General features: G+C 49.8%; 8 protein-coding genes across 8 annotated transcripts; 3 read left to right on the top strand and 5 right to left on the bottom strand.

Moving 5' to 3' along the window:
* The first annotated feature begins 104 nt into the window (after positions 1-104).
* Positions 105-1,756, top strand: BZA70DRAFT_40020 (uncharacterized protein). Its single transcript, XM_064915089.1, has 3 exons — positions 105-178; positions 302-499; positions 584-1,756. Exons 2-3 carry the CDS (start codon positions 427-429, stop codon positions 1,687-1,689), a joined length of 1,179 nt encoding a protein of 392 aa, XP_064771241.1. The 5' UTR covers positions 105-178; positions 302-426; the 3' UTR covers positions 1,690-1,756.
* Position 1,757: 1 nt separating this feature from the next.
* BZA70DRAFT_39734 (fungal-specific transcription factor domain-containing protein) lies at positions 1,758-5,821 on the bottom strand. The gene is made up of 3 exons (XM_064915086.1): positions 5,383-5,821; positions 5,234-5,299; positions 1,758-5,158 (listed from the first exon to the last, which is right to left on the bottom strand). The coding sequence occupies exons 1-3, from the start codon at positions 5,612-5,614 to the stop codon at positions 2,031-2,033; spliced, it is 3,426 nt and encodes a 1,141-aa protein (XP_064771240.1). The 5' UTR covers positions 5,615-5,821; the 3' UTR covers positions 1,758-2,030.
* Positions 5,822-6,803: 982 nt separating this feature from the next.
* BZA70DRAFT_244815 (uncharacterized protein) lies at positions 6,804-9,370 on the bottom strand (the record flags this gene model as incomplete). The annotated part of the gene is made up of 2 exons (XM_064910614.1): positions 8,513-9,370; positions 6,804-8,451 (listed from the first exon to the last, which is right to left on the bottom strand). Coding segments are annotated over exons 1-2 (2,433 nt in total), but the record flags the coding sequence as incomplete, so codon positions are not given.
* A 143-nt stretch (positions 9,371-9,513) lies between these two features.
* BZA70DRAFT_273143 (uncharacterized protein) lies at positions 9,514-10,095 on the top strand. The gene is made up of 4 exons (XM_064911786.1): positions 9,514-9,635; positions 9,698-9,729; positions 9,787-9,868; positions 9,929-10,095. Exons 1-4 carry the CDS (start codon positions 9,546-9,548, stop codon positions 9,953-9,955), a joined length of 231 nt encoding a protein of 76 aa, XP_064771238.1. The 5' UTR covers positions 9,514-9,545; the 3' UTR covers positions 9,956-10,095.
* On the bottom strand, positions 10,096-16,883 carry BZA70DRAFT_273140 (uncharacterized protein). The gene is made up of 6 exons (XM_064911785.1): positions 16,652-16,883; positions 16,347-16,580; positions 16,047-16,276; positions 10,652-15,989; positions 10,465-10,596; positions 10,096-10,405 (listed from the first exon to the last, which is right to left on the bottom strand). Exons 2-5 carry the CDS (start codon positions 16,546-16,548, stop codon positions 10,553-10,555), a joined length of 5,814 nt encoding a protein of 1,937 aa, XP_064771237.1. The 5' UTR covers positions 16,549-16,580; positions 16,652-16,883; the 3' UTR covers positions 10,096-10,405; positions 10,465-10,552.
* A 138-nt stretch (positions 16,884-17,021) lies between these two features.
* Positions 17,022-18,362, bottom strand: BZA70DRAFT_273139 (uncharacterized protein). The gene is made up of 2 exons (XM_064911784.1): positions 17,700-18,362; positions 17,022-17,638 (listed from the first exon to the last, which is right to left on the bottom strand). Exons 1-2 carry the CDS (start codon positions 18,141-18,143, stop codon positions 17,072-17,074), a joined length of 1,011 nt encoding a protein of 336 aa, XP_064771236.1. The 5' UTR covers positions 18,144-18,362; the 3' UTR covers positions 17,022-17,071.
* On the top strand, positions 18,355-20,488 carry BZA70DRAFT_39597 (uncharacterized protein). The gene is made up of 2 exons (XM_064915085.1): positions 18,355-20,101; positions 20,161-20,488. The coding sequence occupies exons 1-2, from the start codon at positions 18,548-18,550 to the stop codon at positions 20,251-20,253; spliced, it is 1,647 nt and encodes a 548-aa protein (XP_064771235.1). The 5' UTR covers positions 18,355-18,547; the 3' UTR covers positions 20,254-20,488.
* BZA70DRAFT_287519 (polysaccharide deacetylase family protein) lies at positions 20,364-21,688 on the bottom strand (the record flags this gene model as incomplete). The annotated part of the gene is made up of 5 exons (XM_064913959.1): positions 20,364-20,696; positions 20,754-21,117; positions 21,176-21,320; positions 21,384-21,476; positions 21,676-21,688. The coding sequence occupies 5 exons, from the start codon at positions 21,686-21,688 to the stop codon at positions 20,364-20,366; spliced, it is 948 nt and encodes a 315-aa protein (XP_064771234.1).
* Positions 21,689-22,306: the final 618 nt, after the last annotated feature.

Raw genomic sequence — 22,306 nt, 5'->3', positions numbered from 1 at the left:
GCCTTTTAAATCGAGCTCTGTCGCGTGCTTACAAGGTGTTCCTGATCGAATGAGCCGTACTCTGCACGCTGCTGCTCAACCGAAGCAAAAGAAGAAAGCCAGCAAGTGACCTACACCACTGACTGCCAGAATACAAAGCAAAACCTGCAATACAGCGATCGGAACGAGGGAATTGGAGGTGAGCAGCTTTTTATGCACTCTGGCTTTTGGTCGTCCTGAGAAGCTGGATCGCGTCTGCGGCAGCACCCTCGCAGCCATTCCATCCTATTCCGGCTAGTTCAAACGCTAATTCTGCTCTTAGGGCTCCCCACCATTATCGACCTGTCCAGCGATCAACACTCCCAATCTATACCCACCGCTACGCCTTGATCCAGTTATCTGGTATTTCAAACGGCCTCCACATTCCCGGCCATTGACCTTCATGACATGGCGGACCAATCGTTTTTAGAGGCATTGAACCGAGATGCGAGTTTGAAAGAGTCCATAAACCTGTATATCGGTCAGTATCATTGTCCAGAGTATCTGGTACCGCGCTGCTATAGGTGCAAGTCACATGTTAACAACAGTAATATCGATCTTCTAGCCCAACATCCGGACTCGAGCGACCTTTTCTCGCGTATCGTATCATTCTTCGCCTCTTCGTCTGCATCAGAAGATCCAGCGTCGAAAAAGCGAAAGCTGGAGGACACAGGATCGGTGCAATCGACCACCCCTTCATCTGATCCCCTGCTCTACATCCCAGCCATCTCGGTCTCGTCTCCTCAGCGCAAGAAGCTCTCGCTGGCTTTTTTCCAAGACCGCTTCATACTCGCTGCCTCGTCGCCAACCCCGGATCTATCTCCTTCTAAAATCATCTACTCGGCTGATATACCAGGCGGCATCAGTAATTTCTTCGTGTCCGAGACGCCTGGGCGGGCAACAAAGACATACACCTACATCATCCTCCCTAGCTCAAATCCAGATGCACCCACCTCATTTTCGGAAGCAGTCGTCTTCGTCACGCCCGAGACGGTCGCAGGCTTCCAAGGCAAAGCCGTACCTGCGATTGCCGACACACCAGCGCACATCTTCCTGAGCTCGTTCTTGGAGTCCAAGCTACACATCTCACCTCTCGATAAACGCAACGAGACATTCTATGTCGACGCGCACCGCGGCACGAAAGATGGATACCTGTTTTTCACACCGTCCGGTATACTCTTTGGCTTCAAAAAACCAGTGTGGTTCGTCCCTATCGACCTCATCGACTCGGTCTCGTACTCATCCATCACACGCGTCACCTTCAACCTCACCATCGCCGTCGCGTCATCGGACGACCCCTCCGCCGGCGGCGTTTACGAAGAAGTCGAGTTCAGCATGGTCGATCAAGAGAACTACTCGCGCATCGACGAGTACGTCCGGAACTGGCGGTTGAACGACCAGTCGATGGCGGAGGAGAAGCGCGAAAAGAGAATGCTAAAGTCGCAGAACGCCGACAGCGAGAACGGATTTGAGTTGATCAAGGCCGAACAAGAATGGAAAGCAATCACGGGCGAAGAGGGAGATGATGAACTAGAACAGGCGCCTGGGATGTACGATGACGAAGACGATGATGACGAAGAGGACGAGAATTTTGAGGCGAACTCGGATGACGACGATGGCGGGTCGCCTAGCGCTAGTAGCGATGAGGAGAGCGACAATGATAACAACTAGCTAGTATTTAGACCTGCCCCTTCTCTCCTAATGTACGATACTTCCTACGCTCGTAAATATTCGTTAAAATGAAGATAAAATTATTACTCCTCCAACTAAATGGCGTACTGTAAACCCGGACAAAAAATGCGACGCGCGCGCAACTCTGAATATGAAAAGATGAAAAAAAGAATCATACAAAATACTAAAGAAATAGCTTCAATATATATACAAAGATCGAAAGATTATCACCGCCAAATTACTGTATTAGAATCTTCGTATCTTGTTTCACCAAAAGCCATATTCAAACAGCTTTCTTTTTCTCGCTCTCTCTCTACCTCTCTGACTTTGGCAGCTCGGAATCAATTCGGGTCTTCTAGCTTGATACTAGACAGATCAGCGTTATTCGCCAAAAACTCGTCCCAATTCGAAAGAAAGTCCGAGCCTCCTGCAAGCTCGTCACCACCAGCTGCCCCGCCGTCTGCCGTCGTTAGCGGTTGCCAGGCCTGCTGTTGCTGCTGTTGCGGCTGCGGCTGCGGCTGCTGTTGCTGCCGTTCTCGTTGCACCGCTGGCTGTCTCTGCTCTTGTGGCTGCGGTACAACCTGTGGGATATCCGGCGACGTCTCTTGAGGCTTTTGATCACCGTACGTATATGACGGGAAATATCGACCAAACATCTGCGCTTCGAGCTTGTCGGACGCGTACTTTTCCGTACTCGGAATCAAGCCGTCGAGAGACAACCCGTCGTAGCTCGAGAAATCGGCCGTGATATCGTTGACGGGAGCCGGCGCCTGCGCGTCCGCCGAACTGTTCATCGGTGGAGCCATCGACTGGCCCATCATCGTCTCGTCGCCGGATTGAGCAACATCTCCCAGAGATGGAAAGTACAAGGTAGTGTCAATATTCGACGACGTGAACGTGCTCATCTCTGAGATATCCACATCCAACGGTCCAGGCTGCTGCGGGCTGTAGTTCACGGCGTTCTTGTTCATAGAGTCGGTGTACATGAGGAAGTCGTCGTACGAGCCCTGATTCATCGACATATTGTCAGGCGAGGACATTGTAAGATCGGCGGATTGGGACTGGTCAAATACCGGGAAAGTATTTGAGTGTGAGAGACCCCGCATAGGACTATCGTCCGAGCCACCGGTGGGCATCTGAGCAGTCGGCGACTCCGCAGGGCCCCGCGCCGGCAGTTTGAGGTCGGCTGGGAACCGAGGGACCGGATTACTACTGTGAGGTTGCTGCTCGTAAACCGACAACGGCAGCAGAGGAGGAGCGGATGATTGACGCGAAGACGACGACGCCATAGCAGCAGAAGAAGCAGACGGCACAGATTTCTTCTTTGACTTGTCGCTCGAGTTTGACGTCATCGAACTAGTGCGCTGCTTGGGCATAAACACCCCTCCTGATGCTGTAGACCCTTGCTGCTGTTGGGCGTTGTTTCCAAATCGCATCATCGACGGCTTTGCAAATGTCCGCTGGATCATCGTACCACTGGCAGTTCTGTACAACGGCTGGCCGTCGGTCTGTCGCTTGCGCTTGGTATCTTCTTGGTGCAGAATATTGTTCACTCCGATGGTAGCCATGTGCTGGTCTAGGAGCTGGAAGAGACCTGACAGCAGCTCATATGTTCGAGCTGCAGCCGTGCTGCGGCCCTTGAGGTGGTTGATGACAGTCTTGCCCAGTTCAGCATCGCGAAGAAACTCCTTGACATGGGGATTATAAGGATCTTCGTGTACATAGTAAACTAAGACCGCGGCGGAGAAGAAGATAGTATACACGCTGAAGAGATGGGCACCTCTCAGTACGTCTCTGCGGATCAAATCATCGGCCAAGTGTACGACAATTCTGGCGGTAGAGATGCAGTTTGCAGCACACGCATACGGCCGCTGATCCGTCATCGAGCTGCGGTACTTCTGACCGACGTAATGTATAAATGGCCGATAGAGAATGATTTTGACATAGCAGAACGCCATATTGAGCAGCCTGTTGGCTTGCAGCCACTGTGGCGGAGGTTCGACACCAGGTCGAAGTTCCATCGGCAACGCATCAAGCCACGTCTGCAAATCATTTTCGAGCTCCACGACCTTGGCGTAGCTGACGCTGTTGGCCGGACGTCCCTCTTGAGCTGCTGCAGAGCGGAATTTGACAGGATACACATCCTCCACGATGCGTGTGAGAATGGCCATCAGTTTTGTGTGCTGGTTACCAACAGTTTGCTTGGCCATCGTACCCACAGGATGAGGTAGGATCTTTGTCTCTGTGATGTATTCGTCATCGATCTCGAGCGGTTGCTCTTGATCAATTTCATCCTCAGAGATGCAGCGTGGCAGACCCAGCATCGCAGAAATATGAATATCCATCTTATATATCGCCCAAAACAACCGCTTGCGAACCTCGGCCTCGATGGGGTTAAACCGATATGATACCTTCCTATGTAGTCCTAGACGAAGGGCCGCACGCAAGGCGACGCCGATATAGGAGTAACATGTCGAGAGGCGAGCAGTTGTCTGTAAGAAGACCACCATCAGCCCGACAGCCTGGATAGCATCAGTATCACGGGCGTCGGTAATGTCCATCATATTTCTGGCGGCGACAAAGTACATGTAACCTTCTGAGAAATCAATCATCTCATCTGATGAAGGATCCCGTGTATCTCTGCCGAACAATACACCGACCGCCAGATAGCAATAAACAAGAGGCAGAAAGCTGATCTGGGTGGGCGTGTAGTCATCTGGATCTGTGGCATATAGCTCCTCTACTCGTCGAGTAAAGGATGGTCGATGCGCAAAATGCGTAATGATAAAAGCCTGGTCGTAAACGGCGTTGATGTATGTGTCGGCCACTTCTTTCGAAGGTAATATAACTTTGAACTCGGCCATTTGCTGGTAGTAGTATAGATCAGAAGGAGAGTCCGGGTAGGGGAATCCAGGCGGAGTATTTCCGACTGGACTTGTCGCATAGAGGTTCTGCTTCGGCAGATCGGCGGGAATAGCATCAGGGTGATTATTGAGGAACCTGGCGCGCACATGCTGGAGGAATGCGCGGCCCGAGGAGTGGCCCACGTAATCGAGATGACCGGTCTCGTCTACATCCAGTCGTCCGAGAGAAACCACCATAGACTCGATATTTGTATCCTGCGCGCTAGTGGCGGGCGTACCAGACGAGGTTGAAGAAATCGACGCCGGGCTGTCGAGCACGGCAGTAGTATTACCCATGATGGGCTCGACGGGTGCTGGTTCTGTATGCGGAACCTGCCCGTTGGCAGCTTGTCGAGCGGCAAGGGCGAGTTCGCGGAGAGTCGGTGAAGCTGAGGATTTGAGCCTACTGGTGAATGAATTGATGTCGAACCCCTGTGTGAAGATATCGACGCCGGGCATGAGGATCTGGAGCATGGCTGTAGACTGCTGCAGACGAGACTCGAGTTGGTTAATGTAGAAAGGGGCCGGGTTTCTGCGTCTATTTGAAGGTTGATCGTATGTGCACTCTATAACAGAATGTGGAGGTTAGCTATTGTTCTTCTTGTCGTTGATGCAAACCGCTTAACCGAGGTATTTCCTACCATAACTGTATACCGTGCAGTGGGTGCAGGGCTGTTTTCCGTCGCACTTGATTTTCTTTCGTCGACCTAGATGACAGTTAATGCGACTATTAGCTTCTATTGTCCCGAGCACTATGGGAAAAAAAGAGAAACACAGATGGGAAGCGTACATTCGTCGCACGCCCGAGTGACTCTGCGCCGCTTCTGGATAGGAGTGGCACCGTTGTCGCCCGACTTCTTGGACCCAGACGGCCCCGAGGGATTGTCGTCGTCGTCCGAGTCGTCTTGCTGGTCGTGGTCTTCGACGTTGTGCTCATAGTGCTCGTCGTCTGAATCGTCGTCGTCGCCGTGCGACATATTCGAGGCCATCTTGGACCCCTTCGAGTTGAGAGAGGACATCATCCTCACATTGGACGGCCGCCGGACAGGTTAAAGAGCTCTTCAATGCGGGGTGTGGTCGACCAAGGGTCCAGTTGGAAGCTGCGCAATAAGCGTGAGCAAATCGTCTGGCCGGAATGTGTGGGCGAAGGTCTGAGAAGGGCAGGCCCTAACCCCATCTGGACTTTTTCGGGCCTCTGGGACTTTCGCTCGCAGCTGAGCCTTTCGCGCGCTTCTTTGTCGTCACACGCTCTTCTGGCTCCTTCCATCCGGCGCCTGGGTTTCTTCGCGTATCTCGTCGTTACCGAGGTTCACCTCCACTGCTCGCGCCCCGCAATCAAGGTTTGATCTGCATGCATCTTGGCTTGCGCTTAAGCTCAGAGACTGATTCACCTCCCTTTTAATGCTTTTTATCCATTTCCTCTTATTCAACCCGTTCTATGCCCACCGCTCGTCCTCGTCGTCCGCCAGGTTTTCTTTCTCGACCTCCGTCTCCATCACCAGCCGGCGCTCGAGCGGACTCATCGTCGACGGCGCCAGTCCGTCTGCATCGCCGCCCTCGTCTTCGCCGCCTCTATTGCTGGACTCAACCGTATGCACCGACTCAAAACTGTCCCTTTGTCCCGTAGCCTCCTCCATCCGCGACGAGCCTCCACTGTTATATCTCTGCCGCCGCTGCGAACCCTCTCTCGTAAACCCACCGTAGCTGCCTCCTCCTACACCCGTCATCCCACTCTTCATGCTCGGAACACCCGTGCTCAGGCTGGAGGTCGCGTCTAGCTTGGCAACAAACTCTGGAGGCAATATAGGCGCGTGTTGCCTGGCGCGAGTAGTGTTAGTGCCTCCTATTCCGGCACCCCACACTACAAGCATTTCGGTTGATGTCGGCAGTGCAAAAGGCAGAATCAAACTGATGTCTATAAATATGCCTGACTGCTGCTTTGCCGCTGGCTGGTCATCATCGCTCGACGCCGCAGATGCTACCATCGCACTGCTGTTGGTAGGACCACTATGCCTACGATCCTGCACCACAGTCACCTTCGGGCTCGAGTGCGCGTTCTCTCGTGCTGACCCGTCATCCTCCATCGAAATCTCCTTGAACTCAGAATTATCCGCCTGTTCGCTCGACACCCTCGACGAATTTCGCGAATGCCCTAATTGTCCCTTTTCGTGGATAGATGCGGGCAGAATCTGTGTGAACAATTTCGATTTTCTCGCGGATGCTGCAAATATACCCAGGCTCACTTTTTGCTGCTGCTGTTGTTGTTGTTGTTGTTGTTGTTGTTGTTGTTGTTGTTGTTGCTGCTGCTGTTGCTCTTCCAAGCTCTTGAGATGTTTGAGAGCTACTTTTGACATTCTGTCTTCTCCGACCTCTGCACGATATTGCTTTGCAACATGCAGCAGTTGCTCTGCGCTCAGACACGAGAGCTGCTCTAACGTTGCTGTAATTGCCTCTGTATCGTTACCCAGACTCGACAGACACTGGAGCCATTGCAATAGCTGAATCAGAGGGGCGAGTTGCCGTCGAGCAATCATAGACAAACTGTCATGCATCGCGCCAGTTCCCGTCCCACCTCCCATATCCGGAGCGACGTTCACTGGTCTTTTGTCATTGGCTCTGGCCCAGTCCTCGAGAGTTGACACGTTCAGCCGGATCTGCATAGCTCTAGTACGCGAGAGGTATTTTCGGTTGCTCATCATCCGATTGAATATTGTCGCATCAAGCCAATAAAATATCTGTGCCATAATCTGCAGCGTGATCACTGGATGAACGTCATACAGATCGAGTACGAAAATAGTCGAGCTGAGCAGAGATGTCACATTGCGGGGAGACGGCTTGGCCAACTTCCCAGGGGACGGTGGTCTTACATCAGACAGACGAAGACCTGAAGACGGACTTCCGTGTGATCCTCCACCGCCGTGCATACCTCCATCACTGTGCCGAGTAACACTTTCACTGTCATGATCCTGTTTTTTCGAAGTTCGGAAAAAAGGCCATTCTCTTTGAAATTGAATATCATCCAACCCTGGTATAGTCTCGTGGTCCAAAATAGCAGCGTCCAAAACCCGATCGAGTCTCCGTTCAGCGTCGCGAATCAGCAGCACGAAAATCTCGCTCACGAGCTCTGTAAGCTCTTGCTGGTGCTCAATAGTTGCCTCCATCATTCCCGCATCTTTCCTTAAATAATACAAAAGCAACGTAACGTTCGAAAGCCAAAACGCCAAAAATGTCATATCATCTTCATGCGCCTCCACGATGTCATTTATACGCTCGATAGCCGGCAGCATCAGACCATGTAGTAAGTCGGCAGGTCCATAGTAGTGAGCAAACCGCGCAGATAGAAACAACACATTCGCAGGTACCGGCTTTTGCGACTTTGACCTCGTTGGCTGCATACGCGTAATCGCCATATCCAATATCTTTGATATGTCTTCAGCCGAAAACACAAACATCTGATCTGGTAAACAGTGCTCCCAGTCAAAATCAGAGTCTGATTCATCCAGATCTGGAAACGGATCTTCTAAGACAAGACTCGTAAGATCAACGTTGAGGTTTATCGCCGACTCTGCAACCAGCCGCCTGCGCAAATCATTGTCGTCGTCTGTAAGAGCTTTGCGCACTCTGTGAGGACTGTCAAATGACTCGTAGTCATTCATGTTATCCAACCCCAGGCCTTGAATTGTCCGGCTAGACGCACTTTTCACCATTCCTTTGATTTCCTGACTACTGTCGTTGGCAAAATCCATAGCTGTCCGTCCTGCGGATGACTTTACATCTGCTGAGGCACCATGATCTAGCAGGAATCTGACGATGCTTGTGTGATTGTTATTTGTAGCCCACATCAGTGGGGACCATTTGACTACATAGCGAGTTAGCACGTCGTCCACCGCAAAAAAATGTCGCAGCTCTGAAACACTCACATTTATCTTGCGCATTCATGTCTGCATCCGCTTCCACCAATGCCTCAACCACCTTCTCATGGCCAAAGCATGCGGCGTATATCAGAGCACATGTGCCCTCCTCATCTGGTTTATTGACATCAACGTACGCGAAGGCATCTTCGTGGTCCAGTATCCGTTTCAATGTTGTCAAGTCTCCATTACTTGCGGCGACAATCAAGAGATGTTGCAGGGCATCACGTTTTTCATCCTCAGTATTTGAAGCATCGTAGATCAAATCGTCCACAGAAGACGCCATTGCTTGGGGCAAGTCCTCGAACACACCGCTGTCGCTAAGCGCAGGGGTCGTAGGAGATCGCGCATCGGACAAGCTGACTGAAAGCATACGCTGCAGACGGCGAGTACTCTCCAGTACACGCTCGTCCTCTTCGTCTTGTGTCTCGGCTGTGCTTATCGAGGAGTTCCGTGCTGCCGAGAGCTCAGGCACCTGAGGGCGGTCGTTATACCAAACCTGATCTGAACTTTCGACCGGCGAGGGTACGGCGGAGTCGTTGCGTGAGCTCGAGAGAAAGTTTCCTGATCCAGGAACAGGCGCAAACATATCTTCTCCAGTGTTGTAGTCGCTCTGATCCACTCGGATGGCCACATCTGTGTCGTAGCTTGCGTTGTCGGTGTCCGCGTCGGTAGGCGTCAATTGCGTACTATATGCTCTCTCATCATCATTTGCTTGTAGCGAGGGCGGAAGATACTGGCCGGATAACGGACGCACATTATCAGGCAAATCAAGACCCGGACTCAGGTCTCCCATTGCATTATTCGCTATATCCACACAGCAACAACCTGGCCAAGACTGTCTTGAAGTTCTAGCCCTGATTGCACTTTGTAGTTAGGACGTAGCATATTGTACATTAAGCGACCTGACAAGCCGCACAGCCCCAGCCCGCTTACAGGTTCTTAAGCGGTTGGTGTACATCATCGGACGCTCATCAAAACACGCGAGGCTTCGTGCACCTAAAGATCCGCGTCCACAAAGTTCTAGCATCCAGCTGCTGCAATGGGTCGCCTTTATCCAAGATCGTCGTTGAGACGCATAGTGAAGAAGAACTCAAAGCATTGCAATATATCCAAACGTGCGGATGTATTGGTATGTCTCTCCCGCTGTACTTCGCTTAACCGTACGCTAATGCCTTTGTTTACATCATCTAGATCTATCTTGATTACATCCTTTTTCTCGAAGAGTAAGCTATTGCTCTCAGATCATGAGCTCAATATGCCAAGTACTAACCTGTACATAGACTTCTGAAAAGGTCGACCATCGAGGCACGGCAACAAGGCGACAAATTGCTTCGACAGCGTCATATTGAACGCGTTACAAAGGTATTATCATTCTAATGCGTTATTGATTGCATATAGTCATTCTAACAAACGCTAAACTAGACTACTCTGCAAAAATTCAAGGGTTAAATCATACCCAAGCCTCTTCTTCTTCATATGTACAGTTGTTACGGTTGTTTCGGGAGTTCTGGGTGTTTCGTGGTGTTTATCTTAAACGCGGGTTATCATGAGAGTAAGAAGCTCGAATGTAAGGACTAGTTTATTGAATATATTGCTATTATAAATATCAAATAAATCGCCTTTCGGTCTAAAACGCAAAACAGCTGAGCCAGTGTAGACAATCGTACAAACCACATCATAGATATAATCAAATAGAAAACCGTTGCGCAAATAAAAAAACAGGCACTTCGAGAATAAATAATGGAACAACTCGATTAGATAAATAAGCTGGAAATAGAGAAACAATATAAAATTCGAATACAGTAAATGAAATCCGGAACGCAATACCTCCCAATATAATAATGACACAATGGCAAAACCAGAATCCAGAATCATTCAAAAAACTGGCAAAAAACGCCTCTGTGGTATAAAGCTGTTAGTATCCGTAGACGAGATAAGAGATAACTTGGAAAACTTACAGCAAAGGCTTTAAATATTTGACAAGAAAAGAAAATAGTTGAACGATAAAAAAATATTAATCAGGATCAGAGGATGGATACCGCGGAATCACTCCTTTTCCTCATTTTCACTCAAAAGGTCGACAATAACACCTGTTTACTCCATTAGTATTGTGCAAGTTACTGACGCATAATCAAGACGACTTACTTTTGAAAACCGTGAAATCGATAGGCTTGGAGACGTATCGCGAGAACCCAACCATCTGACACTTTTCTGCAACGTCCGACATCACATTGGCGCTAAGAGCAACCATCGGGCATCTATCGAGATTGTTGACCTCCTCCCAGCGTCGAAGCTCAGCACAGGTCTGGAAACCGTCCTTTCGTGGCATGTGGAGATCACAGACAATCAAGCTGTAGTAGCCCGGCTCAACGCTGTACACTTTTTGCACGCACTCTTCGCCATCAGATACCGTGTCAACTTCCAGACCGCCCCGCTTCAAGAATTTTTGAAGGACTTTTTGATTGACTGGGTTGTCCTCAACAAGCAAAACACGATAGTTGTGCCCTTCCACCACACTCTGGAGATCTCTGAATATACTGCGCTTGCTATTGGTCGCCCGCTTAGCAGCATCAGCGTCCTCCAAGTTATCGCCGCGAGTACTAAGAGTAATCTCGCCAGGAGACTCGCCCGGTGTTCCCAAAGACTGCACCGACTCGGTAGCCGAAGATTTAGAGCGGGAGTTGAAGATAGGAGATAGCCTTGACACCTTCAATGGTTTGGAAACGCAGAAAAATCGAGTTCCCATCTCACGCTCGAGGATGTTGTAGTCCACCAAGCCGTCACTTCCAGCAGCCGATCCTCGTTGTCTATGCGAAGAAGAAAACGCGCTCGAGCCTGACGCACTAACTGAGCCACGACTGCTAGATGGCGCGTCTGCTCCATTCGCCCGCAAATTCTGCAGAATCGCAGTCTTTTGCATGGGCGTAGTCACAGCCACAACCTTGGTGTTTGCGTAAACTGTAGAGCTCAGGAAGACCTTGGCTGCGAGTGAGGCGATCTCCGTATAATCCGTCACATTGATCACAACATGAGTAAATGGAGTGCGCTCTCCCGGAGCCGGCAGTCGCGTCTGCAGAACTCCAAGCAGCTCAGAGGCAGCCTCGTAGTTGGAGACATGCGCAGTCTCAAGAAAACAATCATGCGGTAGCGCTTCTCGTATATGGTATATAATCGCCTCTGTAGCGAAATGATACTCACTCACGATTAACGCAAAGACATTGTTATCAGCTTGCCGACCGGACGTAGGCACATCGAGGGAAGAGCTAGGCTTGCTGGAGTCAGCTGTCTTGTGCCTATGCGGATCAGACGGTAATCTCAATCGCATCATCCGAGGATCTTTCGCCGGCTTTAACTGCGACATCTGCTCCATGGTCACCTCGGTGGCCAAAGGATTTTGAGACGTTGAACCAGGCGAAAGCAGTGAGATTGACTTTGATCCAGGAGACTTTGATCCAGGAGACGGTAAAGTATACTCTGAAATTGGAGACGGAAGCATAGGACCAGGAGTCTGAGTAGCACCAGGAATCTGTATGACTCCGGCTATAGCTCCAGGGCGCAAAGAGAACGGAGAGTGCTTATCGAGTGCCGCGCTATGAGAGTCCGAAGACGAAGATGAGACACTGGCGTATCGATGAAGGGAAGAGCGAGATAGAGGACTCATTGATGGATGATCTTCCTCAGTTGGCAGTCCAAACTCCGCGGAAAAGTAGAAAGTTGAGCCCTTGCCCTTCTCTCCGCGACAATGAATCGAACCACCATGCAGCTCGATCAGCTGCTTCGAGATGACAAGTCCAAGGCCACTGCCTCCATGTCTTCTCGTCATCGTGCTGTCAATCTGACTGAACGGCTTGAACATCAACGCCTCATCTTCTTTGTCAAATCCCGCTCCAGTGTCATGGCATTCAAAATGCAATGTGATCACATCGTTCTCGCGTGCCTTGACAGAGCATCTAGTGAACACCTCTCCATGGGAAGTAAACTTGATTGCGTTTCCGATGATATTCAGTAGCACTTGACGAATTCTGATCCGATCACCATTGACAACCGCCGGAACATCCTCATTCACAATATAGTTGAGCTCGAGGTTTTTGGATATCGCTAATGTCCCAAGAAGCTCGTTTGTATCCTCAACCAGCCAACGGATATTGAACCACTCCTTGTTGAGTCGCATTTTCCCGGCTTCCGCTTTCGATAGATCCAAGATATCGTTGATCACAGATAGCAATGCTTCGGAACTGCTTGATATGGTATGGCAGTAATCTAGCTGCTCAGACGTGAGAGTGGTATCCAGCAAGAAATTGACCATTCCGGAAATACCAATCAGCGGAGTTCTGATCTCGTGGGACATATTCGAAAGAAATCGAGCCTTGGATTCCATAGTGCGTTGAGCAGTGTCCTTGGCTTCTTGCAATTTTTCTTCAACCAACTTGTGATCGTTGATATCAGTACAAGTTCCAAACCAAACAGGATCTCCGCTAGGGCTGATGGAGGTATTTGGAAGAATATGATTTGCAATGTCCGGTCCCAGTCCTGTTCCAGGGGTACTTGACGTATTTGCCTGATCTTCGGATGATACACAGCGAACAAGATGCCACTTGTAATCACCTCCAGAATCTCGAAGTCGAACCTCACAAGAGAACGTGTGTGACTCTCCTGCAACCGGTAAAACGCACTTGGGCCGATCTTCTGGGTGTACAAACTCCAGAAATCCGAAGCGCTGAGAACTCTCGATCGATTGCCCTGAGTAACCGCTCCATTGGTTGTTTGTGTATATAATCCCATCGGATAGAGTTGCTGCGAACACAATCAGAGGACTGGACTCCGCCAAAGTTCGGTACTTTCTCTCGCTCGCAAGCTTCTCAGACTGCTTGATCGACTCTAGCTCAGCTATCCTCTGCTCGTGGATATCCATACTTGTGCCAAACCAGTGCACTATCGATCCTTTCGAGTCGCGAAGGGGAACTTCGCGCACCACGAAAAATCTGTAAGCGCCGTCAAATCGTCGCATCCGAAGTTGCAAGCTCAAAGGGTCTCCGTTCTTCAATGCCGATTTCCAAGCTCTCAAAAATGTCTCTCGGTCGTCAGGATGGAATCGCTGCTCGGGAGGTTGGCGACAAAATTCGTCTGGTGACAAACCGCAGTATGCAAGAGTGCGCGCAGACACCCAAGTGACGGTTCCGGTCTGGGGCTCTGAGATGTACAAATGCACAGGAATTGAGTCAATGATGGTTCTCAGTAGTCGCGGGGGTGGAGGAGCCATGCGAGCCACGCCACTCCCAAGCGAATCGCCTCGAGGAAACGTTGACCTAGCACCCCGATGGGGCGGCTGCATTGCTGATGACGATGATTCAGGCAGAGGCGATGTCGAGCTAGAGAAGGATGAGATGGGTGACTTCGGAGGAGGCGATGCATTTCTGAAATAGGAAGACGCGACAGATTTACTCTGGTTTCTGTATCTGAATTGAGTCTGGCTGGGTCTTGGAGACTGTATTTCAACCCCAGGGGATTCGGCAGGCGAAGGTTTCGCACTACTAGGCGCAGAGACGAAAGTACTTGCTGTGGGAGTACTTGAAATCGATTCTGACTGCTCGAGAAGCCCAATGGGAGAGTTAGCAACGGTGTTAGTCGCTGATTCCCATGTTGGTGTCGAGGTTCTCGATGACGCTTCAGAGCTACTTAGGTTGCTCAGCCCAAAGTAGTTTCCAGTCGAGGTCTGTGGTCCATTGTACGAGCGCGTGCTCGATGTACTTGACTTTCTTGAATATCCCGATAAAACGCTACTGCGGCTTCTTTGACCCCGGCGATGATGTAAAGCATGAAGAGACCTCGAGTGCTCCACCTGGTATTTCAGATTGGCGTGAGCCTCTGCTAGCGCGTAAGAAGCGGCTATATGCGGTGCAAAATTTCCAAGTGACTTGATCAGGTTGACCGGATACGGGATAACATCAGAAAGAATTGACACGATAGCAATGGGTACAACACATTGTTTACCCTTTCGGGAGCCAGTAGTATTTCTGACGGGATGAGAAAGAGATGGGTGGACCAGAGGAATGTGAATAACAGAATAACTCGACTCTAGGCCGATCGCGCGTACTGGGTAATTGAGGTCCGCGATTGGAGAGTTATCCTCACTTGCAGAAGGTGATGCAAATGCCTCTTCGACCGACGTCTGTTCCGACAAATTGAAGAACGGATTCTCCTTGCTGTCTTTGGACAAAGCTGGAGAAGGTGCGGGAGAATGTGACCAAGGAGAAAGCAAACACTGTTCATAATCTTCGTATGGTAGATTATACAGTGCTTGTGCTGAAACAGAACCATTGTCAAAAGGATCTCTGAGCATCGGCTTTTTCTTCGATTTTGTAAAAGCGTTCCGGTGTGGCAGACTTGGCCGCTGCTCGGTGATGGTCGAAGCATCACTGACAGTCGACACCGTTGAGTGCTTGCGAGAACCTGCAAGAACTGCTGGTCGTTTAAGCTCTTCAGGCTTGGATCCATTCGGCTGTGACTCCGGGGATCTCTGAAGGTTCCGATATTCGCGTTGCAGCACAGCCACTTTTCCCCGATGCAGCACACGGCTGACTCCCAGACTGTCGATAATCGGGTCAACGTCAGACTCGAGAGGTCGTAAAGAGGTGTAGATTTTGGCCACTCCTGACTCCACATTCTCCTGCTTCCGTGATAAGAACGGCAGGTTGTCAAGATCGCTACCTGCAGATCCGGTACGAGTGTGTCTCGGGTATTCTGTATCCTCATCAGTCAATTCTCCATCATTCTCTGACACCAGGGAGTTGCGGCTCGAATTTGGGGCAAATGAAGCATCCTCGCCATCTGAACCCTCAAACATATCTTCCCATTCGCTGTCATCGTTGTCTGTACTATGCGATGCATTATAGTCCTCGCTATGATCCGACACGCGCAAGTCACGATAATGCTGCAATCGAGAAAGAGTCCACGGGATATTTTTGGATGTCCATACACCTTTTAGACCCCACGGAGTGTTGGCAATATCGGTGAGATCGTTGGGGACAATAAGTGAAGCTCTTTTCGCCATATAAACGGATTCGAGAACCTCTGTGAGATTATTCCAAAACTCATATAAACCCGGATCTGAGTTGAGTTTGAGCGTAAGGTCATAGAGCTTTGGAGACGGATGCTCCATTTCAGCGAAATCGGGTATGATCTTGTGTCGCGCAGATCGTGAAGATGTGAACGACTGCGTACTATCTGTGGCCTCGGACATATTTGGCATAACAGCTCGCGAGGGAAAGTTCGTTGAATTTAGTGAATCTTCTGAGGCTGATAGGGTCCGAGAAGAATTCGAGAAAGTGAAATCAGGCGAAGCAGACACCGGAGATCCCATATAAGAGTGCGCGGACTGTTCTTGAGAAAGTGAAAGTGTCCTGGTGGAGGAGGCCCCGGCCGATACCGGCGATGCCATGCGATCGATATTCTGATAGCTCTGCAGTTGTGCAACATTCACCGCCTAGTGACATATGTGATTAGTAAAAGAGCTGCAATGAATTTCAGAAGCGCAACCTACTTCACGTAAAGACTCCAAACTTTGGCGAGTAGGATCGAGAGTCAATTTAATGGGCGAGTCGCTGCGAGGTTGTTTGCGAGTTTCAGACGATGACAAAGCAGGGAACTGAGTAGCCGTTAGAGTGGACGACGCAGCAGATGATGACGAGGAGCCGTTCAAAGAAGACGACGAAATAGAGGCATTAGAAGAGTAATAGGTCGATGCTGGAGACGCAGAATGGTCGTTGGAGTCTATATGTGCAAGGTCAGTAAGATAGATGTTCATATACGGAGATAGCAGGGACGAAAACAAAACACGTGCGTTTTAAACTGATTGCCGGAGACATCTTGCGCGAAGACTTCTTGGAAGACGATTCCAAGTCAGTAGCTATATTGTCTGACTCCAATGCTATCTGGGCAACGCTGTCCTGCTGGCTAAGAGGACGCGGACTCGAGCTCGAAGGGCGAACATTAGGACGCAAGACATGCTGCTCGTCTAGGTCTGGTGAATCACCAGGTGCCATTCTGAACGCCGAAGGGACGAGAATTAGTTGCTCTAGACGACAGAATTGTTAGACACAATAGAACGGTATAAACCGAAGAGATATCAGAAGAATAGGAATGCACCTTTCGGCTATAAAGCTGTCGCAACGAAACAAATTCGATGTTCGGTGTCAGGCAGTGGTAGACTCAGGACACGTAGACGGCATGTGTATGGGGGGCAACAGCGAACTTCCAGCACAATAATACAAGCAACAAAGCAGAGAAACTGAATCGAGCAGTCGGTTTCCCAGCCCGAACAATAAGAGAGCGTCGAATGGACGAGAAGATGCGGACAGATGACTAGTATGGAATGAACGGACCTCCGAGGGTTTGGGGGGCGGTAGTGTTTGCTGGCAGCCCGGGTAACATTACGTCATTGTGCTGCTACGAAATATGACGTCACAGAACTGTGGACCCTGTTAACGAGAAGCCGCACTACGGCTGCGAAGCTGCTGCTTTGAACACCTCGAACGTCTATTGATATCGTACAATTACAATCGTGGATTATCTTGCTCGCCGTAGCATCTCCTCTGCCCGGGCGCGTTCACGCCTCTCGCGCTGCTCCTGCTGTTCCGCCAGCCTCTGCAACTCTGTGCTCATTTGGCCACCCGTCTTTCCTTCCCCCGTCCTAGCCGGCGCACGTTGCCTCTGACCCTTACCAAAATCGTCTTCGCCTTCGCTCCGACTTCGGCTCCTACTGCGGCTCCGGTCGTGCCGGCGCCGCCGCCGATGCTCATGGCGTCCACGCTCTGGTGGTCCTCGAATATAATAATCAGCGGAATGTCTGTCGATCTTGCGCCATGGTTCTTCGGCCTCCCGTTCTTTTCGCTGACTATCTACTAACGCTTTTTGTTTTAAAAATCCCTGTACGGAGACTAACGGATCGTGCAAATGCTTTGACTTTTCGCGTACACGCTCTGCCCGCCTCCTGTCATGTTCTGACAATGAACTCTGCAGATACGCCTGCGGGTCCAGCGTCGCGTACCATGGCACAAGTTCACTATTAGAATGATCTAGTCGCATGTTTCTCAGCTTCGGCTGCTCTCGTCCTGCTTCCGTAGTCTGACTCTTCTGATGCGTAATCATTAATTAGCAAAGACGTCAAACCGTGTACCGTAAGTGAAGAACTTACCTTTTCTAAACTCTCGAATAAGTTGATGTGGCCATCTTTAGAAGTCAAATTCATACTAGCGGTTGCTGCCTCTGATCCAGAAAGCATCCTTTGGGCTTCGGATATTTCGTCATCAAGATTACGAATCTTCCGCTTTTTGGTGCCTTTGATATCCGAAGTAGCCTGCGTGGGAGCCTTAGTTGCCGCGCTGTCAGCAGCATCGTCATCTCGATCGCGTTCTTCTTCATTGGTCTGTAGTCTATAGAGTTCTTCAAATTCTGATGTGTCTTCTCCGAGCTGCTTCCGTCGTAACAGCTCTAGACGGAAAGCACGGTCTTTCTCTCTCAACTGCTCGTCTTCCTTCTCTGCGCGCGCTCGCGCTTCCTCCTCGTCGCGGCGGACGCGCTCGATATTTGCTTGATTGTAGACATGGTACGACTTGTGCTTCAGCAGCTTAATGGGCATTATTGTCGGCTATCGCATACAATCAAGTGCACTGACGGTATCAATCAAGCTGAACATGGAACCAGTGATCTCGGATCGCTGAGTGTAGCGGGGACTTGAATGGAATGACGCAGGATGGAATAATTAATTGTGTGGCGTGGGGCTTTGTGCGCACGTGATTATGCTCCCATCAAACTAGCTCAGCAAATATGAACACAGCTTCTCATTGTCTCTAGATTGACTCTCAGCTTATAGCACCTACTCTGGCCATGAGCTTCTGCAGGCTTCTTCTGAGATAAGACTTTTCGATTATAGAAGAAATGAATATGCGGAGGTGCAATACGACAGCGTGATACTCGCTCTACAATCATTTCTTTGGAGTATGCCCAGGTTTCCACCGAGCCAAACTTCCGTATAGTCGATCTATGAAGTCGCTGACTTCGACATCGACATCAGCCAAGGCTGATGTATCCGGGATATTTTCAGCTGTGAGCGACGCCGATGCTTCGGGCGCGCGAGTGCAGATCGGAGTTGCGGATCGAATATTCGCTCTCGGGGTTAGAATTCGGCATCAGATCACGCTCTCGAGCAGTGATCCCTCGAATACTTCGAAATCTTTCATTGAAATGCATCGCTTGGCTTGTTTGCCCATATCGGATGATAAAGCTCACTCCAATGATGTCGAGAAGTCGAAAGTTGCGATCTCATATTTGCGAGCTTTCTGTCATAATCAGTTACATGCCTATCCTTTCTCTCAGGTACCATTAGCATACATCAGGGGGTTTGTGAATGCATGTGTATTATCTGCACTATTCCGTCTCGAGTATGTATTGCTAAAACAGCCGAAAGAGGTTGGAGAAAAGTTTCCTGCAGACGCCGTTGTATCTGACTTGGACACTGCTCTGATAGTAGGTGGCCCTGCTGTCTCTGATGATCTGAGAAAGCTGGTAAACGAGCTGTTCATAATCCTGAAAGACGTCAAGATAGATGATCGCCAATCGCAAAGAAAGCTTGCATCCAAGTTTTTGTGTCCTCCAGGTCTCAAAGAAAAGATTCTAGCGAGGTACATCATCGACTCTCGATTTGCAGTTCCCTCTATTGACTCTGCCGAGAATTTGGAAGGTCAATTACAAAAGACGAGCATGGTGTCGTCAATTGAAGGATTATCAAAACAAGACCCGCAAACCTCTTTGCGGCCGGTTTATATACCTGGTTTGGCCAGGTCGTGGCCAGCATCTCAGAAATGGAACGACTCTGAGTACTTGCTGGCAGTTACCAATAATGGTATGAGGGTAGTGCCGGTCGAAATCGGCTCAAGTTATGTCTCCGATTCTTGGGGTCAAAAACTGTGCAAATTTGGCGATTTGCTACAAGAGTGGTTATCACCTTTGGATGGTTCTTCGACTGGGAGACCTGTCTCCTATATGGCACAGCACGATCTATTGAAGCAAATTGCGCCCTTACGATCTGATATTGCCATCCCGGATATCATTTATAGCACTCCGTCTTTTACATATAACCCTGACGAGCCAATCACTATTAATGCTTGGATTGGCCCATCCGGTACTATATCTCCGCTCCATACAGATCCTCACAACAATATTCTCACCCAAGTCGTCGGTTTCAAATATGTTCGCCTATATCCCCCGACTATCACCGGATATAGTATGTATCCGCGTTCAGAAGACGGTTTTGATATGAGCAACACGAGTGAAGTCGAGCTTGAGCTAGGGTGCTACGGCGCTCTATTTGGCGACGGAAATAGTTTTGATGATATAGGGTCCGTCCCGTCTGAAAGCGAGATGAGCCCTGGGGTGGGTGCTGAGTCACAAGAGACACCTACATTCAGCGACCAGTTGGCTGCAATTCGATCTCGAATGCGAGAGAAGCGGGAGTATAGGGATCAGTATGGCGACTTTTGCTGGGATCATGGCTATTACGAATGCATACTGAAACCAGGTGATGCTCTGTTTATTCCCGTAAGTGATATATATCTTATCAGATGGTCTTTTGAAAAGACGCTAACAGATATGAATAGGGAGGCTGGTGGCATTATGTTAGAAGCTTATCAAACAGCTTCAGCGTTAACTTTTGGTTCGGAGCAACTCTAAAGCCTACCACTACAAGCTAGTAGATGTTGATATATAATATTATATTCTCATGTGTTACTATTGTTATCATTTTGGCTGCTGCTCTTAAGTAAAAATCAGCTGCCTCGAGTAAGAAGTCTTAAAAAGATCTTTACTCGCCGGCGGCCTCAGCTTGCGCCTTGATGAACGCACCAGGCTCAGCAGGCATAAGCGCGCCCTCAGGAGGCTTGTTCTTGGACTTGAAGTCGGCGGCCATGTCACCCATAGTGCACCACTCGACACCTTCGTGGGAGTTGATGAACTCGATGAGTCGCTCGTGCATCAACAAGACGTGGGGTCGGCCAGAGACATCAGGGTGGATGGTCATGGGGAAAATGAACTCATCGTGCTCTCTGTAGAAGTACTCAAAATGATCCTTCCAGATATCCTCGATATCACGAGGGTTGACATAGCCGTGCGAGTTGGGCGAAGCTTTGATGAACATCTACACATTTGTTAGTCGCAGCACAAGCTAATGTAAACCAGTTAATATTATACGTACCATGGGGGGCAAATCATCAATGTACCAGTTACCGGGGATCTCGACAAGTCCGGTATCCTGGCCATAAATGAGCGGCTTCATCCACTCCTCGGCCTTCTTGGTGTAGTCGATCTTAGTCCAAGTATCGCCAGTACGCAGCCAGTAAGGCTGGCAATCGTGGTGACTGAGAGAGTGGTCGTACTCGATTCCGTACTTCAACAGAAGCTCGGCACCTTCCTTTGAGGTCTCCCACCAGGGAGCGACGGAGCCGCGAGGAGGCTTGCCGCAGAAGTCGGTGAGCAGCTTGTAGGTCTTGTCAAGGACATCAGCCTGCTGCTCGATAGTCATGTCCGCGGGGTTCTCATGAGAGTAGCCGTGAAGACCGCTAGGTGCACCAGGTTAGCATTATTCCGGCTGTCTAACCCAATCACGAATATACTTACATTTCGTGGCCACCGTCGCGAATCATACCGCACTCCTCGGGGAAAGTCTCGAGGGAGTGACCGGGAATGAACCAAGTAGCCTTGATGCCGTACTTGTCGAACATCTTCAGAAGACGACGGACACCGATGGTACCAGCCCAGAGACCTGAAAACATGTAAGCAATCAGCTTAGAAATATACAAAATAGAATGGCGATTGATGGGCGCACCTCTTGATATATCGTTGGAGGAGTCCTCTCCACCGTATGATCCAAGCCATCCGGCAACAGCATCGATATCGACACCATAGCAAACGAGAACACCTATGTCACCAATATTAGCATATTCTCATTCCCCCAAACTCTAGCTATTCAATTGACCGCATGAGCACTCGAGAGATGCTGCTATGAGCGTCTACTCGTCCGCTACTGTGGAGCTCACGCTCTTCAGTTCCGACTCGGCTGCCAGCGACCCCGCGGTGAAGTATGAGCCAATAAGAATATCGTCAAGCACAATACTTACGTTTCTTGCCCATTTTGATAAGTAATTAGTTTGCGAGCAGCTATTTGAGTCTTTGGAAGCGAACCTGGTGCTGTGTAAAACAGAGGGGATCGGTAATGGGGAAAGATAACTACTGGTCCCGAATCTCGAGGCGAAGGTGGGAATTTAAGATTCAGGTCTTTGAGGCGCCCGCCTGGTCCCGTCTTTGTCTACGGAGCATTGCTCTTTGCTTTTCGCCGAAGATATGGCTTTCTGTTCGTCTTAATGTTGCTCCTCAGGCTTCTATTTGAATCTCTTGATCAATGTCGAATCCGTAGCAGCTCCGTTGCTCATGATTGCCGAGTGACTCGTCGTAATCTTGGGACAATGTACACCAGCCTGGGAGTGGTTGCAGATAAGCTCCTTATCATATTACGCGCCCGCAGTCTGACCCGGCATTAGCTAAGCGGGAACAGCTCGCCATATCGGCTTATCAACTGTAGCCCTCGAGCAAGAAGTGATTAATGGATAGGCCCTTGTAGCATACAACTTTATAAGAATTACCGAGTAAGATAGAGCGTACTGAGAGCCGACTTCCTGTAGAGATCCTGGGCGCAGAAAGCCAGCGGGGAAGCCATTCGCGCGTCAAGCCTCCGACATTGTGCTGTGGTCC

This window comes from Myxozyma melibiosi (genome assembly GCF_037950935.1).
Source record: "Myxozyma melibiosi strain Phaff 52-87 chromosome Unknown BZA70scaffold_1, whole genome shotgun sequence".
NCBI lineage: Eukaryota > Fungi > Ascomycota > Lipomycetes > Lipomycetales > Lipomycetaceae > Myxozyma > Myxozyma melibiosi.
The sequence above is the reverse complement of the archived record's forward strand: the minus strand, read 5'-3'. Positions and strand labels throughout refer to the sequence as shown.